The sequence below is a fragment of the Trematomus bernacchii genome, unplaced genomic scaffold (genome assembly GCF_902827165.1).
Source record: "Trematomus bernacchii unplaced genomic scaffold, fTreBer1.1, whole genome shotgun sequence".
In the NCBI taxonomy this organism is placed as follows: Eukaryota; Metazoa; Chordata; class Actinopteri; order Perciformes; family Nototheniidae; genus Trematomus; species Trematomus bernacchii.
Genome location: NW_022987564.1, coordinates 5939235 through 5960115, shown reverse-complemented (window position 1 = coordinate 5960115; position 20881 = coordinate 5939235). Strand labels below are relative to the sequence as shown.

Below are 20881 nucleotides of genomic sequence, written 5' to 3'. Positions count from 1 at the left end.
TACTTTCACAGCTGAGCTCAAATGACACATTCTTGGATTTGTCCGGTGTCCGGCGTGATTGATCGTCGCTGTCACGGAAACTGTTTAAATTCCTGAAATAGCCCGCCGCTTACATGTTCCTGAAGTTTCCCAGGCTGCATGCTCCCAAGATGGAGTCTGTTCAGAGCAATCTACAGCTCCTTCCTCCAACTTTCTGCTCCATTGTCTCATTGAATCTCCATACAGTAGTAGGAGGATTTATGAAAATTATGGAGATTTAGACCCCATTGTATTGTCATTATTGCATAAATCGTCGATCTCTGCCTCCAAATGCAATACAGTTTGCATACAATTTCAGACTTTGCATTTTAAGATACATTTCATGATGAATTTGGGTTGTGTGCTTTGGCAGGGGAAAATATTGATCAGAATCATAAGAAAAAGGCCTCAACACACGTCTAACTTCATCAACATTTTGTTATTATCTCACAAACCCAGAAGGTTGTGAATACGCAGGAGAGGACCTCTACATCTCAGCTGAACCATTAAGATTCAGCAGAGCCTGAAATTCCTTATTATATGTATTTTATAATAGCTGCCAATAGAAAATGGCTGAAAGATATTCACATAGAGGAGAGAAGTTGGCCTTGTTAGTGTGATAAAAACCTTAATTTGACGCAGGGTAAGAGCGGCCGTACATCTGAGAGACAAATTGTGTCAGTGGAGTTTGTGTTCTGCACACATCTGCTGCTGGTATGTGATTTGAGCTGAAGCCTTATAATTAAAAGGGGTCTTTATGACATTGCCAAGCTCGGGGGATAACAAAGACACCACAATCGAGTAAGACTCCCTTTGTTTTCTCTGCACACTCGTTATACAAAATCTTTCAACCTTGAAACATTGACGAATCATCACAGAGCGCTGAATGCTTGAAAACAAAGTTTGCATTAGTGTGGTTGGAAAAAAGGCCTAATTATCCTTCCGATTTAGAGTCAATAATCTCATTAAAACCATTTGAAATCTTCATAATAACAAACCTTTAATCCTTGAGTACAAGTTGTAGATTTGCAGCTTGTTTCTCTGATTGCTTAGGAAATAAAGAGCAACACCAAATAGTCTTTTATATCTGTATTCTTGTGCAAAAAAAATAAAACATCAATCAATTTGGCTTTTACAAAATGCATTTTTTTTTTTTTAAATATCAGCTTTGAGATGATAAAAGACAAACACAAGCCAAAATGAATGACAGGAACATAACCAAAATAGCTGTCAGAGTATTTCACAGTGTAAAGAAATCTATCATATACACAGTGCCTGCTTGTATTTACACGAGTATGAACATACAAAATATACACAATCTGTGTTTCCAAAACACAGGAGATTAATAGCGTGTCTTACAGTGTGACAAATCACCATTTTAAAGAGAAAAGATTAATTTCATACTAAAATAAATACACTTCTTTAAAATTAGCAGTGAAACCTACTCTTCATGATGAATAGCATGACGATTGATTGTCTCTCTGTTCCTTTCTTGTACCTCAACAGTCATTAAAACATTGTATTGCAACAGGTCCAGATGTCTTGGGGATTTGCTTAAGTGACGCTACATTTTAAGACTCTGTGTTTAAATTCTCCTTTACAGCTACAGAAGTTAAGAGCTTCATTAATTGTATAACCTAATTACACTAATGTCATGTGTCTATTTATCTGGTTAAATAGACTTTTATTCTGTCTCGATAGCAGAGGTGGGAAGTAACTAAGACATAATTTAATCGCGTGATTAAGTAACATTTTGAGGTACTTTACTTGAATATTACCATGTTTTGCTACTTAGTTCTTCTACTCCACTACATTTCAGAGGTAAATCATTTACTTTGACTCCACTACATTTATTTAGTACCTTTAGTTAATTTGCAGATTTGGATTAATGATGTGAAATATAGTCAACCCTTAAATAAGACTTAATAAGCTACCCTGCAGTATACAAAGTCATTCAAACTAGCTGCACTTTTACCAGCTTTGATAACACTTGAATGCATCATTAAGTATAATCAAAACATATCATATATATTATTCTGAAATGGACCAATCTGCATAATGAATACTTTTACTTTGGGCACTTTAAGTATTTTGATGCTGATACTTTTGTACTTTTACTTGAGTAACATTTTCAATGGAGGACTTTTCCTTGTAACAGAGTATTCCTACACTCTGGTACTAAAAGTACCAGAGTGTAGGAATACTCTGTTACAAGGAAAAGATCTGAGTACTTCTCCCACCTCTGTTTAATAACAATAACTTTAAGCCAATTATTACAAGGTGCCTTTACTTACATTCTGTAACTTCAGAGCCTTACTCCGTGTGACTAAATGTGCAAATGTTGTTTCAGCTTCACATTACAGGTCCATGGTAAAATACATTTGAATGGAAAAAAAGAAGAGACAGAGCCAGAAATGGACCCTATTACAAATGAGTTTATGGTGACTTCATAACTGAACTTGCGCATTCAGAGATAGATTGGAACGGACTACCGAATAGAGTGATTTTTAAAATGGTTAATGATTTCCTAATATGGTGGTTATATAACATACAAAAACCTAACATCTGATGAAGGTAGTGAAGTCTTGAAATGAATCAAATGTAAGCAGCTTTCTGAGAGCATGGGAGACGTGAGGTGGCTAATCTCGGTCAACAGACTTGCGGTCAGAGCTGTGGTCTCATGGAGCTGCTATGTCAAAACTAAAACATGTCCGATACAGTTTGTTACGCAACATTTTGCAATTATAAATATATATATTTTTTAAATACATTTGAACTCTACATCATTGTAACCTTCTAATATCTCACACATCTTGTTATTCCAGTTGCCACTGAGCATGACGAAATCCATCACAAAATCAACAAACATTAAACAGATAATAACCCATAAAAGCATCCATCTAGCATAGAACCAAACATGTGATTTCAGAAAACTAATCTATGTGCTGCGATAGATTTCTTTGTGATTTTGTGGGTATTTGTCTACAAATCCCATGAAATTACAAAAAATCAATAATGGAGTCTCACTGTCTCTGCCAGGCCTGATTCAGCTCCTTCCTTTGGGCTTTAGAGCTCCATTGTTGTCCCCAAAATGATTAAAATCACATCTATCAGCAGCACAGGTGCACTCAGTGATATGTTACTGTGTCACTATGAGCATGGGCACTGCAGTTCATTTTGTGTCAATCATACGTATAATGTCCTGCGGCTGTACATTCTCACTAGAGCACCAACAGTGAGATTAGTTCAGGGAAAATGCACTTTTTTACATCTGTATGAGTAGCATTAGCACGATATTACACTGCCCATCCATTCAAAAAATGACTTGGCTTTAAAAACACATTTCTGTAAGTTTGAAAGATTGAAGTCTCATTGAGAATGAATGGATGCTGTAAGAGCCAGTAAGGTTAGGGGAGTTGTTAAGTTTGACAGACGGTTGGTTTTGTCTTCTTAAGAGGCTTGCGATCAATAACAGAAATAATCACTAGCCATATCCATAAAACATTGTCTTTAACAAATATTTTACTCCTTGGACCTTTTTTCCCCCATCTGAATAAGTAGACGGAAACTAGGATGTTTTTTTTCCCTTGATGAATTTAAATGTCGGCAATTATTTATTCAGTGTAGAATCTCAATGATCTACTCAATAACTGTTATCAATAAATGCCAGAGACACTGCAGCTATCCAAGTGCTATACGTTGGTGAATACTGATCAACTCAGTGTGGTCCTTCGTTTATGGCACAGTTAAGACAAAGCAACAATACATTGAGAATATGAATGTAAAAATATTGAGGACAAAGAGTACATAATTCATGTTTGCAGAATTGTGAACATGCCTTTAAGAAGTGGATTTGTTGACTGTTCATACAGTATGGATGTGATCTTCATTTCATCTTTAGTGAACCTTTCCTTTGCCCCGGGTGCTCTTTAATACAAAATGCTACAAAGTTCATGAATAAATATGCACACATGGGAATATAACTTTTTTAAAAACAAAAAAGGAGATTGATTAAAGGCATCGTGAGCGCGACAAAGGATGATTGTAAAGTAAAACAACAAGTGAGTAAAATAGGACACACTGCAGAGAAGTCAGAATAACTCATGGCATACTCAAACGCAGTGAAACAACTCTTGTGTTTGTTCGACCTCAAAATAAAGTTTTTTTTATTCATAGACTTTTTTGTGCATTAAAACGTATTTTTGCTTCACCCTGTGATGTTCAGCATCGGCACAAAAACAGCAACTGCCAAAAACAACGAAGCAGTTTGGAGTGCAGCATCACAGGACACACACTTAGCACGCACGTAGGAATTGGCAAGAATAAAATATGAATAAAAAACTAAAATAAACGCGAAACATGGTGAACATACACTATGTACACAATTCCAGAGCTTTAAGCACGGAGGGTATTTTCAAATTTGACCTCCATCATGGCACATACGATCAGGTTTGTGAAGTTTGTGTGTGTGTGTGTGTGTGTGTGTGTGTGTGTGTGTGTGTGTGTGTGTGTGTGTGTGTGTGTGTGTGTGTGTGTGTGTGTGTCTTTAGCTTAAGAGTACCACCATCTTTGCTCAGCTGGCCATGGCACACCCCTTCGTAGCTGTGACCAACTTTCAGTACCCTTTGGTCTCGGTGAGGTTAGGAAGGATACTACTTTACCTTAAAAATCTTCATGACACCATCAAAAATACTGTTCAGCTCTACCTCTACTGTCAACAACTCTCACGTTCGGCGCCATCGTCACAAACTGAAATCTTCCTCTCCTTCTTCACAGTCACAGTTATTTCTGTCTCGCACACCAGCACAAGTTTGGGTCACAGTTTTAGCAGCTTTAGGAAGTGACACATGTCAAAAAAGCAGCTGTCATGCCACAAGTTCTTGACATCAAAAGTTCTCAGAAAGCAGCCGCAACAGCAATGTAGAGTAAAATGAAGTGTCAGCCCTGTAGCTCCCCCATCTCCATCCCAGTGAGCTCGGATCAAAGTCCTGGGCTGAACAAACCAGCATCAGCCTGTGAGGTTTTAATCACTGAGAAATGGCACATGGGGTTTTCCTTTCTTTCTGTACATCTCTGTTGCTCGGTTCTTCGGTTGTTTCCACTACTTCGCTCTCTTTCCTCCTGCGTGGCTCAAGCGTACGTCTCTCCTGATTTGAGCGCCACCAGCTCAGAGTCCTCGGTGCAGCGCCCGTTCAAGTTTTCGCTGTTGGAGTCGTGGTGGTACATGAAGGCGGGCACCTCGGTGATGGAGGTGGCCGTGTAGGAGGTGGAGCGCATGGAGCAGTGGTCCTTCCTCCTCTGACCCCACTGCGTTTTATACTGCATCCACTGCCTCTTCAGAGCCGCCTGCACCTGAAGAACACACACACACACACACACACACACACACACACACACACACACACACACACACACACACACACACACACACACACACACACACACACACACACACACACACACACACACACACACACACACACACACACACACACACACACACACACACACACACACACACACACACACACACACACACACACACACACACACACACACACACACACACACACACACACACACACACACACACACACACACACACACACACACACACACACACACTTTTGAGTGTTTTTAGATGTCAAAGTTACTAATCAGAAACATTTCTCTAGAGTTGTATTCTCCTGTTTTTACTTCTCTGATCTCCTTTGACCACAAAATGATTCCAGCAGATGAATGAACATGCCGATCAGAAGGCGGTATCGAAGCAGGGCCCATGTAAACATCATCTTGTGACAACGTTAATCCGTCGACAGTGATCTTAACTGATGCGGGGATAATTGCTGCAGCATATGTGGATCACTGATTTCAATCACGTTAACAGATGCCAGTTAGGAGATGTAAATACGCTGAAGTCACATAACCTGGAACGAGGCCAATTGTGCACTCGGCCAGATCATCATGTTATTGAAAAGGAAAAAAGATGCAATCAATAAAAAGATTTAATCATGAAATTAAGGAAAAACGACTAAAAACTGTTAGTCAAATGGTAAAATATTTTTTATTTGACTGTTGCCAAACAATTAAATTATAATGAATATGCATTTAGCATTTATTAAGGATAATAATGAAAGTGTTACAGTTTATTTTCTCCCCTACAGCTGTCAAAGCCATTGAAAGTAAAAGAGACAAATAATTGCATTTTTATCGGCAACATTAAAATGAACCAACAAAATGTGAAATATTTGCCTTTGCAAAAATAAGGAAATATCTTATAAACAGGACACTTCTACTTCTCTACTTCTTAATCCCGTGTAAGACAGTTACCCTTTCAGAAGATGAGTAAACTTCAGAGAGATAAGAACAAACTTAAACTCTTCACCCTGCAGATCCTAAATGCCTGAGAGGACTCGATGTTCCAGTTTTTACACTCCCTCCCTTGGTTCGCCTACCTTTGCCAATAAAGATGAACAAAAGAAAAGCAAACTCCTCTTGGCTACCTGCTGAGAATTCAGTAACTAAAGAAATGCCAAAGATTACATTATTCTAATTTATTACACGTGGCCTCCTTTCTCAAATCAATCTGACACACCTACGTCTATTAGCAGAAACCTTTCATAGTTTTCAGAGAGAAATGCAATAACCAGCATCTTTGTAGTGGTGACATTTTCATAACCTGACGCTGGGTTGAAATGACTTTTTATGGTAATATGCACCACTAAAGCATATTTAAAAACTAAATAGAGAAAGGCCATGAGTCATTTTCAATCTCCTGTTCCTTTAATAAAGATTGGCCTGCGTCAAACATTTGAACAAAATTATCACAAAGTACAAAAAACCTAGAACAGGGGAATATTCCTCTGTCCTAGGTTTGGATAGCAAAAACATAGTGGTAGATTTCTGGATAATAGGTGTGTGTGTGTGTGTGTGTGTGTGTGTGTATGTGTGTGTGTGTGTGTGTATGTGTGTGTGTGTGTGTGTGTGTGTGTGTGTGTGTGTGTGTGTGTGTGTGTGTGTGTGTGTGTGTGTGTGTGTGTGTGTGTGTGTGTGTGTGTGTGTGTGTGTGCGTGCGTGCGTGCGTGCGTGCGTGTGTCTCAATTAGGACTACTAACTACTTTTTTCATCAGGGAGCTCAAGCAGGTTAATTAGGGCCTGCAAGATAGCATGTTGTTGTTAGATGGATGTGGGGCTTGTTTTAATAGTTTTTTAATGTGTTGTTTGTTTTGTTTCGTCAATAAAAACTCATTAAATCCCAGATACACAAAATCCTAAGTGATTTTAGACAAAGTAAAGAGGTACATCTTCATATTTGAACAGCTGTAACCACTGTATGTTCGACATTCTTGATCAACAATTAATTTACTATAAAGTTTAGTTTTGTACATTTTTTGTTGAACAACCAATCAATTCATCCCACTGTTCATATTCACTGATAAAGAGCAGTGTTCAAATTCCTAAAGGCACAAATCAGACCGACCATCCTACAGCAGAGTATGTTTGATCATTTTCCTTTGCAACGCCCACATACTACTGTAATTACTGTGGGTATATTAATGATCTAATGATGTCAATTATGAAAGTAATTGTTGTAATGAGACAAAAGAGCAGCCTGGGCTTACAGCTCCATGCAGAGCGGGACAAACAGCATAAAAGCTGTTTGTCTCACTGACCTGGTATCACAATGAGGCCTTTGACGAAACAAGGCAGGTCTGTGCAGTTTGGCCTCTAATTCAAAGAACAGAATTGAATCCGGCCCCAGAAACCCGTGTCCTGATTAAGCAAGCTGAATTGGTCATTATGCGCCTGAAGAATTCAAACCCTTTCAGTCCATTGTGGTGGTTAGTGTTAGCTGACCCCACATCCCCCTGAAAGTCTACAGTAAAGCGCTCCACGCCTTGTTTATACCGCATACTGTACATTTTTCACCAAGGCGCTGCTGCGGTCTGGCTGCTCGAGTACGAGCTAATAAACATGTCCTATATTCCGATCTGAACAATAGATCGCTCATGTTTTTCTTCTCATGCGAAAAATACCTTTAACAACCTCATTGTTATGGATAACGGAGAATTTCTCTTGTTGTTTTAACTACTGTACAAAGAAATAGTGGAAACTGTCTGTGGTATTCAGCAAGTGGAAACCAAGCCAAAGTGTGAACAACTGCAGTTCCTAGAACGGCCACTTGAGGCTGCGTCGACCCCAGTGTTGAAATATCCAATTTTACAGCACAAATAAACATGTTTACAGCATGGTACTGACTTAATAGTAGTAGTAATAGTAATGTAGTAGTAACATGCAAATTAATTAGAAAGAGAACACAATGCTAAAATACTAAAAGCCTACAAAAAAGAGGTGTGTCCCACTTGTGTCTCTGGGTCACATGGCATGGAGCTATTAATACAAATTGCGACTTAAAAAAACTCAAGAAAAAAGAAAAGAAAAATAGAAAAACATAAAAAGGCTATAAGAACAGGTGTGTCCCTATTTGACACCAACGTGGAGACCACTGACAAAATGTGCTTTTCTTTGAGAAGTCCTTGAGAGCTTAGAAGCATCTTTATAAAATGAGCCTTTGGAGACAAAAGGTCTAAAAGAAACACCATTAACCCCAGATCTGAGTTTACTGGAAACCCAGCGAAACGTAGGGATGCTCGCAGTCAGACAGCTGCTGACAGACTTAAAAAGGCTGACAGGAGGACTTGAAAAGAGAGTCAATTTCCAGCTGGGCTTGGAAACCACACAGTCATTTATAAACTGTGTCTTACTCTTCACCTGACATGACCCTTCAGCTTTCACTGGCGCGGCACTAGATTGGTCCCAGAAGAGAAAGGCAACCCAATGCTTTATAACCTGTTGCAATTGGACTAATGACAGATGTAGCATCCATGCACAGCTACAACAACTTCACCATTCAATGCCAAAACCCAGCTTTGAAGTCTGTGTTTGGGTCACTTATCGATATGCTGACATCTGGCCTGGAAAAACAAATGTTTTGCCTGATGGAGTCTGATGTCTCGTACTTAATGTCATAAGCAATAAGCAGGTGTACTGCTCAAAGTAGAACAGATCACCGTCATATGCAGGTTGACATTTATAAAAAAGCAATTGCTAAACCAAAACTACGGTGTTATTTTAGCACACATGAAATATTTTCCAGGATGAAATATTATTAAAGGTTTAACATATTGAGAATCAAAATGTATTCTATGTATTTATGGGAGGCTTAGTTGTTCTCCTGTTTTTGACCTAAGCTAAGCTGAGCTAAAAACACACAGCAAATGTAAACACAATTACACAAATGTCAAACTCTTTTTTTTCACTTTACACATTTTGTAGCAGCAGCTGCAGCAGCACATTGTAGGAAAAACAAACGCAATAAGAGTGCTTACCTCTCCATTGAAGAAGCAGAATATTGTTGCCACCAGTAATCCCTTCAAAGGAAACAAGTACACATCATTAGAAAAGTCCACAGTTAAGCAATGCAGTCCTGCTAAGTGAATACACTGACTGCCAACCTGGGGATTTCATGGCTTGTCTTCCTGTTGTTTAATTAAGTGCCAAACTGGTAGTTAAACAAAGGTAATGGAGTGTCTAACTGGTTCTTTAAACTGTAATTCAGCAGTGATTGAACCACATCGATCACACGCAACAACGAGGCAGAAAACAGGTATTTTATTCGTGGAAACTTTCGAGCGCGCCAAACGTCTAAATCTCACGTCTGACAGGACCCGGAGGTGGGCTGCGTTCAGGAACATTTCTGCTCGCATACTGATGCTGATATGTATCTTTCCTGTATTATTGATTGGATTATTTCCAGATGAGCAAAAAACCTTAATCCACAAGGGCAGTGAAGCAGATTCATATTAGCTTTTCCCTTTTTTTCTTTCTGATTATTGCAGTATTTACCTGGTAGTGCATGAGTATGTGCATGATGTACTCGTAGACCTCCCCAGCGAGGCGGTTCTGCGGCCTCCAGGGGAAAATGACAAACTGTATTCCCAGCAGGGGCACCAGGATCAGGGTGGCTCTCACTGCCTTCATGTACATGTTGGACTCCGCCCGGTGGGTGTCTCTCAACTTGGTCACCAGCACTCTTATAATATTTAGTAAGAAGAAGAGATTCACCTGCAAAGAAGTATCCAAATCATGAAAAACTTAAATATCAGCCATGTGTTTTAATCTTTTATGATTTAAAGGTCCCCTATTATACTGTTTTTCATCAATATATAGATCTCAGTTATATACAAAACATGTCTCTGAAGTGTTTGGCTCAAAATACCAAACAGGTCATTGTAGCATCCCATAATCCCCTCTGTTTCAGCCCTGTTTCAAAAGTGCTGATTCTGGGTCTGTTACTTTAGATGAAAATAAGGAGCCCCTCCCCACGCCCCTCTGAGAGATATTTGGTTAAAAAGAACACAATGGTGCTCTAGGAAGAGATTCAGGTGATAAGGGGGGCGGGTTACCTTGTTGGTTATTGGCTAATGGTTACACTAGCCAAAAACATCGTTATGACATCATAAAGTGGCCAAAATCTGATCAGCTCATTTTCAGACAGGTTTTTATATAAATGGATCAGGACAAAAAGTGAGCGAATCTTTTTTCCTGAAACTTTCAGAATCTCTTTACACAGAGGGGACACATGTTGATGTAGAAAAGACATGAAAAAGTGGATTTTGAATAATAGGTGACCTTTAACAACTGAACATCCTAGAAAAATAACAAACTAATACTCATATTGCTCACTCTATGAACTGTGATATTGTGCGTAAACAGCAGATTATCAGACTTACGAGAAGCGCTGCCACGATAGGACCGTGGACGGCGTAGAGCAGATGGGTTTCCACACTCATCCAACAACTAGAAGGAAAAACACATCCGTCAGTGCTGTGTGCGGCCCAAAATACACATGCACACACACATACAAAAACATGCACGTGTAAGGATCTGCACGCTCCCGACTCTCCGCCGCACACAGACGAGCACGTATGTAAACATCTCCTGTTTATTTGCAGAAGTCTTGGAACATTACTCACTTGTCGTCAAAATACTTTTTCCTCGCCACGGCGTGGATGGATGCAGGCACTAGAGGAAAGCCTTGGACGAGAGAAAGATGGCAGCCATATGAGGTCTTGAGTGACTTTAGGGAAATTCATTTGTCATTTTTGCGACAGTAAAAACTAAATAGGGTTAGCTTGTTTTTCCTCAATACATAAATCAGTCTCTCACAGATATCATTGTATAAATGATTGGAAAGGCTTAAAGACAGTGAATTGCTCCAACAGGAAAAACAACACCACATGGTTAATTCCATGTAACAGTGTTGTGTAATAAGAGGCTGGGCTCAGAGTAGCTTTTCATATTTCTGGATATAAACTCATGAAAACATGTGCAGCTATTTTCAGGCTCCATTGAGGTTCTGCGGCGTATCGGCCACAGATGGACCTGACTGACTAACCGCCTAACACAAACTCACACACACTCTCTCAAGGTTATCCTTTTATTTTTAATGATGACCATCCATTTAGTTCCATCGCCAACTTGTGACAGACTGCACACATTATTTCTGTTTGGAACAAGGTGAACAACAGGACAGCACTAAGCGACAGGAGGGCTAATAAAGCTGTCAGCCTATCAAGGTTGAAAAACTGTAGGAGGATCAGGTGCATACGGGTAAAATGGAGCGTATAGATTGGGTTCTGTCTTGCTGATTTGTTTCATTGACATGTTTGGAAAGCATGAAAAAAATATGCGGCATATAAAACATAACTAGAAAAAACAGACTTTTGATCAAATGTTAGACTCACCCCAGCCGAGCAGGTAGTACCAGTGCAGATGCTGCTCCTCTGCAAACACAGCCACCACGATGAGAGTGTGCAAGTAGATGCCTTCACAAAGCATCCAGAAATAATTGCAGCCCAGCATGTACATGTGGAAGAAGTGCAGCACCTTACAGCCAACCTGCAGAGAGAGCCCAAACAGGGAAGCATGTTAGTTGTTTTTGTATTTGAATTAAAAAAAAGGTTGATTTACACTGCTGACATCTTCTCAGCGGGACCCAGAAACATCTAAGAGGATGTTTCGGCACCCATGGCACAAAATCATTACCCTCTGCAGACAGAGATGATGTTTATTCATTTACCCCCCCTGGAGGTGAGCATAGATGGAAATGTACTTTGTATTTGGAGTGCTATTTGATTGTGTTGTCTCACTTTGCAAAAGGAAGTGAATACCATGTTCAGCAAAGGCATAGTAGTTATAAAGCACTATGCACATTTCAAACATGACATGCCTCATTATTGCGCTATTCTTTTGATTGAATAATTATTATTATTGCTATTTCTATAAATACCAAGATATCTGTGGGTGTGCCTTAAGCTGTACTTGTGCAAATGAACCTAACTGTACTCATGTCTATTCAAAAAGTCCAAACTTTTTTAGCAAGTAAGTTAATTTCACGTTCTGCGTGTGTACCTCTAGGAAACTTTTAGACTTATAGTTGCAATTCTTAGGAGATTTGTTAAGGAGACATATATTTGGACTGCTCAAATGTTGGCGGCTGCTCGCTCATCTCTTCTCAGATGGCTTCCCCATTTTGGATCATGTGGCTCCAATAAAAGCCAAGATGGCTACAAGTGGTAATCTAAATCAAACAGCTACCTAAAAAGTTGTGCTTAATGTTACAGATTTCTCATATGTTGCAGTTTGTTTCTCCTTTCAAAACAGAAACAAATATATACTTTAAATCCACTTTAACATGTAGCACATACTGCTACTTCTGCTACTACACCAAAAGACACCATCTCCACAGTGCCATTTCATTCATTTCTTATGGGATCATATTATTGGCATCCAAAATGTATCAATATATTTGTGTTTTCTTCTTCAATATTTTTTTTGTGTTTGAAATGAAGATCCATAACACAGTAATCTCATTATATATTTAAATTAAAAGCTCATAATGGTGACTGTACTGGGAGAATAGTGGTTTCAGGGGAGGGGGGGGTGGTGCGGTGCGGTTAAGATTATTTAAATTAGGTTGTCTGTGTATGTAGTTATTTTTTGAGTGACTTAAAGGTAGGGTAGGTAAGTTTGAGAAACCGGCTCGAGATACACTTTTTGTTATATTCCATGGAATGCTCTTAACATCCCGATATCAATTAATATCTTAAGTGCTTTGACAAAAAATCCATTAAAAAATGTATACTGTAAAAAGCACGGCCAATCATTTTAGCCGGCCCGGCTAAAATAACTGGATGGCCTACCTGCCTGTCAGCCTTCCATCTGTGCACAAACTTATCTCGTGCCCTCATTGGTCATGTGCGCGTTCGTGTGTGTTGGAGGAGGGGCTCTGTAAGGAAGTGGCAAATTTTCTCCGGTTGTGTATTTTCAAATTCTAGCGATCTTGAGCCGGTTTCTCAAACTTACCTACCCTACCTTTAAGTATCATGTTGTAATCTTGAATAATTGCTTTCTGAAAAAAACAAGTACAATTTGTTTTCCCTGAAATACAAACTGCCTATGGAGAAGAAAGACAGAAGAAACCTTTGTACAATAACATACAAATAAAAAAACAGGAAATCAGGATCTCAAGATCATTGAGGTGTGTTTAAAGAGCATGCGTGCAGCCACAGTATAACTCAACGGTGCTGGCTTTGCTTTTAACGTCTGCTCTCAGGGGTCTTATTCAAAATACACAACAATCATTCACTCCTAAACTTTTAGCCATATGTCTCTCCCTCACTTTCCTACGTTTCCCTTTCCACTCAAGGAACTTTGACTATAGCAGACATCTCGTATGCTGAACTCACTTGTCCTTTACTCACAACTGTTTTGCATTACAGCTAAAGGTATGTCTAAAGTTACCGACAATGTTCTGGTTTACAAATCAAGCAGCTATACATCATGTAGAATGTTTCTCTTGTTTTCAGGCTCCTCCCTGGTTTGACATAAGCTTTGGAGATTCACTCCCCCACACTGCTGGCAGGCTACACCAGACTCTGTATCGCCACGCTATAGAGAATTAAAAGAGCTTGTATTCGCTGTGAAAGCAAATCTCCACCACAATCCACCTTTCCTAAATCGCCAGCGCAGAGAACAGAGGCTCATCATTCTTATATTGGCAGCTGAAAATTCCGAAATGTTTCCCAAAAGACACGCATGAAGCCTAACTAATGGTGCTTGAGATTTCTTTTTCTCCATCCTCTCGAGAAGCGAGGCCACGGTGACCATTTTTGTTCTGACATGCTGCAGCGAGTTAGCACAACTTGACAGTTCTAAGTCGGAAAGTAGCAGGTTCGACACAAAGCTTCTTGACAAATAGCGAGGGGAGCTTTGAAAGCAATCCATTGCACAAAAATACATATATTTTTTGACAATAATGGCTCTCATGCCTGGCTGCTCCTTGGATACAGTTAGAGATGGGATGTGAATAAAAGACGGCGGCCAGGATGAGCCAGACAGATTTGGTGAATGAATGAAAAAGGAACAGCAGCAGGACAGAAAATAAAACCCAAACCAGGCTCAGGCCTCCGCTGACTCCGCCGTTGTTTCGGGTACTTTGTCGGGCCAGATACGCTCAAGCTGAAACTGGCTAGGATCTGATGGGGTAGTATGAACGGTGAGCCAACTGCTACAATCCTGTTCGCTATTTCTGCATGTGGTAAATTCTATTCTGTTCTACATAAAAGGTAAGATATGATCCTTTTTTGGAATTGTAAAAACCCTCCGATAACAACCGTTAAGAAAAAAGCAATCACAGAGTTTGCAGGTTTTTCTTATTTATATTTCCAAAAGGAGTGTTTCTTGAAAAGTAACACATGAATTTATGTCCAGGCCTGATAGTGAGGCATTCCAACAAGACAGATTTATCATCTCTACCAAAGCAGACCTCGGGGTCCAAAGAATTCACATAATGCATTCAGTGTGGCTCCAAAACTCTGGGTAGGAGTATGTGGAAGAAAGCAAAAACCCATAATACTGCCAAGATACGGCAAAGTGAGCACTAATTAGGATGTACTTAAAGTCTGACTACAAACGTTTACAAATTTAAAATATAGAGCAATCTATTTGAATGTAGCTTCCTTGATCCCCTGGCCCTGCATAAACATATACATTTTTAAAAGTTCATGGAAATTCTTCTTTGAATTTTTATATGGTTTAGCATAAATTGTGAATGCATTTGTATCTCATTTCAAGACAGTGGGACTAATCCTCCTCCATAAATCAAATTCTGCTAACTGGTATTTCCTTTTTTTTGGTATTGCTAGCATTTGGCTCTTTAGGTGAACATTCACCACTTCGTCCAGATTGACAAATATTGCACAATAGATATTGGCTACAATAAAATATGCAAGTGGTTCATAGATTTATAAATCATTCACCAGCTTAAAAACAATCTAATCATTGGCTGCTATATTTAGAAAATGTGCTAGCCGTTTTGCCGGTGGACATAATTATTGTCATATTTTTGGTGTTCCAATAACTTCACCTGTGGTGCCATTATCAGATACAATATTTCGGTTAATGACTGAAGAGCCTTCGTGAAAAACCAATGACATTCCCATTAGCTTCAGCTGTAAATTGCTATGTGCTTATTAGCTAATGTTCGCATGTTATCATGCAAAACTTAAAGGTCCCATGTCATGCTTTTCCGGTTATTACCCGTCCCGTTGTGTATTATGAAGGTTTTTATGCATGTAAACGTCTGCAGAGTCACAAACCCTCAGATTACACCCTGTAGCGAGTAAAACACAGAAAAGACCGCGCTAGGGGGGGTGTGCTAGTGGAGCCTCGCAGCGGCGAAACCGTGGCGCGCTTACACTGTAGGTGTGCCGCATTTGGGGGTGCGGGAGCTAGTGGAGCCTCGCAGATGGGGGTGCTGCAGCCCTCTCAGCACCCCCTCCCTTCCCGCGTCCATTCGCGATGTCACGTTGTCTCGCAGTCTCGCAGACCCCACGCAGCAAGCAGGAAATGAACCCAGCTCACACTGTCCGCTCCTCGCAGCAGCGAGCCGCGCAACGTCCCGCCAACACGGCACCCAGACCCCACGCAGCATTCTCATCTGTTTGTCCTTACTGGTGTCATTTTCTGGTTGCTAACGCCATTGTAACACATACTCACTGATGCTCCGCTGTAACGGTGGTGATCTCATCAGAGCAGAGTGGGCGAGCTGACCAATCAGAGCACAGTGGGCTCACAGGGAGGGGGAGGGGGGGGGGGGCAGGAGCTCCAACAAGCCGTTTAGGACAGAGAGTGAATACATATACTATACAGAGATGCTGTATGAGAAACCAATGTGAGTTTGGAAAATTGCACAATATAAATCTATTCTAGTAGACCTCAACAATGGAATTATGATCAGTAGAAATGGTCATGACATGGGACCTTTAAACAAATAATGTTTTAAATAACTGTTAAACTAGTGAGATTCCCTTTGATGAGATAAGATCCAACTTTATTTGGCTTTTGTTAAAACTAGCTCATTTTAGCATAGCAACATGCTAAGCTAAGGTGGTGTGGCCTGGGCCTGCACAGTAAACAAACCTGTTAGCATTGATGTTGTAAACATGTTAGCATGTAGCTAGTCTGACAGATACATTGTGTTAGTTTCCAACCCCACTTTGGATATATTGAAGTGCTTAAAGTAAGATTAGTGGTTGTCCTGGTGGTGACAGAGGCTACTCACCGGGTTTCTGGCAACAACTTCAGGATTATTGACCACAGCTACGAGGGAGATGATGGTGAGGGCTGAATTGAACACATAGGAGCAGAAGAGGTTCTTATGCAGGGTGATCCTTTGGCAGCTCAGGCTCCTGTGTGAAAAGAAACCACAATTTATTTTGAAGCCTAACATACCATTAAATGATGAGGTAATCTTAAGAAATAGCATCTTCAAATATGGAAAACAATCCTTTCTGACACTGACAAAACACTTGCTACAAATGTTAACGTAAACAGGATGAAACGTGATCGGCAGGCTAATAGCCTAATGCTTTAATGAGGTTTTAATGTTGCTACAGTCTGTTATATAATTGGGATCTTTCCTTTTATAATTCTTTGTGGTTGGTATCATAAATCCCTGGTTATAATGAATTGGATTGCTTCTAAATGTTCTGTACTGTACAAGCTATAAACACAGTAAAATAATGTATAATGGATCCCGAGGGTAGTCCTCATTACCTTTGCTGGCCACATAATGAAATGCTTGAAAGGCAAAGTGAAAATATCTATTACTGTATAATGAAAATCATTACAATTCATTTCTATCCAGTAGGTTTATTGTGTGTAATGGTTAAGTACTGCTTTATTTAAGGCCATTAAATGAACTGCAGGTCAGAGGGTGTTTAAAGCTGACTGAAACCATACACCAAATATATTTTGTAGAATATAGCCTCCTATAAAAATGTCGTCCACAGTTTAAGAAGTCATATCCTTTTATTGGCCATGGAGAATTTTATCTTTGTTGAGCCATAAAAACCCCAGAGACTCGTGAAAAACAAGAAGAGCAGCGCATTCTCTCAAGCCAGGACCAAACCGAATACACAAAAAGCACATTTTCACCGTCTCACTCTGCAGAGGCAGCGGCTATCTCCGACACAAAAAACAGTCTAGCTGTGGCTCCAGGCATAAAAAGAAATGCAGAAGCTGTTGAATGCTTATATACAAGTGGTTTTTATCTAGAAAGGGATGTCAAAACACGGACTGAATTCTAATGGCAGCGCTTTTTTGGACCGTCACAGATCAACATCTTCGGGGATGGCTGTTTAACCACGTAGGTTTTTCCCCAGCAAGCTTGAATATTTCTATCTGGGAATCCTGACAGTGTTGATGTGAAGTTGTAAATAACAGCGTAGTGCAGCTGTACACCATCGCATACCAATGTAAGCTTCACATCTGGGTCTAATACAACATTAAGCCTCCAATATTTAAAGTCTGTTGGCTATAAATAGTGTGAGACTTGGTTAAAGATAAAGTAATTTCAAAGCCAACATCTCTGTTACTGTGTTGAGTTATTAATTGGTCGGCACTTAGATCTTGATGAGTTGTGAATGTCCCGCCGTGTTTTTGTGTAGCTGAGTTAAGAGTTTGACTCTTAGAGGGTCATGCTGTTTTGCAACAATGCACCTGCCCTAAACATGGCCGTTAGATTTACGAGTGTGTATTAAACTTTGCAGCACACTGAGGGTTTCATACAAGATCGGTTCTGGATAACAGCTGCCTTTACAATTGCAGAATTCATGAACAACAGGGCCAACGAAGAAACGTTTCCAAATATTGTAACAGAACATAAAACTAATTTTCTGCGTATTCAGGTTTCTTCACAGTTATCCGTAGAGCTATAACCCTTTCTGCATCGTTACACATGCTTATTAAGCTCATTCCTTCCTAAAGATAAATTATAAAGTTTTAACAATGTCTGCTAACTCTTTCCTCAGGCTTCATCACCTCCAAATTAATATTCACATACATTAACTAAATATAATACCTTCCTTTGCTATATGTGCTTTGAACTCTTCCTTAAGTGAATTTCAACTGCAGTATCTCCTTTAATTGTGCACTTTTTCCCCTCTGGGATTAAGCAGTCCATCGGGATGAACAACCCTAATGAGCAATGCACTCAGGTGCACATGTTTGTAATAAAATCACACCGCCGACACATTCAACGGACTTCACAGCTCTCCAGTTTTAAATCCTAAATATCCATGAAATAAATGTGCAGCACAAGGAAACCAAGTTGGCATGAAATTAGCACCAGTTAAATTGCGTATAAATTACACTCAGTGAAGCAGCAGGAGTATTTTCAGGTTAATAGTTTGCATTGGCAGCAGCTGAGAAAGTAATCATTTTCTAATTACTCTTCAGTTTTAATTTAACACTGCGCTAATTTATTTTTAACAGTTTTAGATCTTATAATCTTTTAGATGTTACTTGCCTCAGAGCATCTCAACGAGGGAATAAACAATCAGCCCTTTTGATTATATGACAAAATGTGACATCAAAACTCATTAACACTGACAGATCTTCTGTGTGGCTCTTGGGCAAGTTTTTAAAAAAAAACTGCTGTTGCAGACAAAAGCATAAAAGGAGATTTCACTGACTGCACATAAGATTGAGACTAAACGACTGACCATGATGAATAATGAAATGACTGGATGAGACTGGTCGTAAAATCTGAACACCATCTGTGTGTCTGTCTGATCCTTTGATTATAGTGACTGTGATGATTCAACCTTTAAGAGCAAAGCCACCATCTATTAATCAGCCAATGATGATAACAAATGGTATCAGCTTTCATCTCAGCACAACCATCCTGAATATTAATTCACATCACGATATGCATCATCAGACCAGAAATTACAGCTGAATAATAATTGAACTGATTACCTGAAGTAGAAGAAGATGGCCAGAGAGATGAGCAGGGAGGCTATGGACAGAGCGTGACCCACAATTGCCATGTAGAACAGGATGTACGCTGACTGTGAAATAAGAGAAAAGACAAGTTACTGTGAAGCATTTCTATTGGAGAAAAATAAGATTCGCAGAAGAAATATGAAGTTTATGAAGTGTCACATGGTGTTTCCTTTGAGTATTTGTGCCTTTGGAAGACCCAAATCAAATAAAAAAGCATAACATTTAATGTGCATTTTTACACAAAAATCTACTTTTTTTAATAAAGTGACATCTTTGTTTTATTGTATATTTTAAGATTTGCGTAGCTTTTATAGAGACACAACAACAGGATTGATAAATACAGAGAAAAGTGTTAAGAGTGCTGCAAGGAATTACACTATAACGCTGTGCTCACATCTCAGTTCATGGTGTGGTCCTTGCTCGTGAAAAAAGGAATTAAGAGCTTAAGTTGGCATCAACTCAGTCTTATCAGAAAATCGTGCACCGTTTATTTTTGTCTTATTTCTCTTTGGGGTTTTAGTGCTGAGGCTGTTTGTTTAAGAGGTTTCCTAAAGCTGCGAGGCTGAGGCAGCGAAGCTCGGGTTTCTGTGCCAACAGATGGAGCGGCTGATCTGTGTTTCTGATCGATCAGCAGACTTTGAGTCTTTCTCCCAGGTTTGCCAGGACAGCTGCAAAGTCCACTGCCTGGATGGAGACACGGTTTCCTGCAGTTCTTTTGTTTTTTGTTGTTGTTATTTGCAATCGTTTTCTCTTTTGCAGATGGGATAGCAGGGCAGAGTTTTGGCGGAGTTGGCAAACTTGTTGTCAATAAGATGCCAAATCAACAGAATAAAATATGGAAACGTTTCCAAAAAGGAAAATCCGAAAATGTAAACTTGCAAAAGTGAAATTTGGCACAGTGTGCTTTTTCCATTAAAACTTGTAGAGAAATACTTTACATTATATCAAAATATCAAAAAATATGGTAACACCAAATCACCCTCACTGATTATTACATATCTTATATTATGAATAGTGGGTATTTGTGCACCAATGATATATATGTGTCTTAACTGTAAATGTAACATGAATTACAGCATTTATAATAAACATTAAACATTAATACATGTATTTTAATTGTTTGTAAAGTCAGTAAAAGTATAATTATTTTATCTTTTTTATCAATTAAAATAGCTTTTAACAAACACATAGGACCATGGTGCCTGAGTGATTAAACTAAACTCCTACAACAGTATGGTTTGACCATTTTCTGTAATCACCTGCCATAAGATATAGCAGGGTTAAAACTGACTAAATTCTACAAGTATTCTGTAAAATGAATTGCAGTGTTGATCAAAAGGCATGTGGGTAACACATAAAGTTGATGATGTCTCTTCCAGGAAAACACTGTTGTACGCCGTGTGGTTTTCTGATCTGGTTTCCATGTGGGAAACGTTGTTAGTGGCTTAGT

At 39.4% G+C, this 20881-nt stretch overlaps 1 protein-coding gene across 1 annotated transcript in view; it reads right to left on the bottom strand.

Moving 5' to 3' along the window:
• Positions 1-3532: 3532 nt before the first annotated feature.
• calcr (calcitonin receptor) overlaps positions 3533-20881 on the bottom strand; it is a 58786-nt gene continuing 41437 nt past the window's right edge. The window contains exons 15-22 of the mRNA XM_034124284.1: positions 19405-19496; positions 16706-16832; positions 11826-11979; positions 11055-11115; positions 10812-10878; positions 9925-10143; positions 9408-9449; positions 3533-5370 (exon numbers count right to left, since the gene is read on the bottom strand). Coding sequence (XP_033980175.1) covers positions 5149-5370; positions 9408-9449; positions 9925-10143; positions 10812-10878; positions 11055-11115; positions 11826-11979; positions 16706-16832; positions 19405-19496 — 984 coding nt within the window. The 3' untranslated portion in view covers positions 3533-5148. The remainder of the gene's footprint in view (positions 5371-9407; positions 9450-9924; positions 10144-10811; positions 10879-11054; positions 11116-11825; positions 11980-16705; positions 16833-19404; positions 19497-20881) is intronic.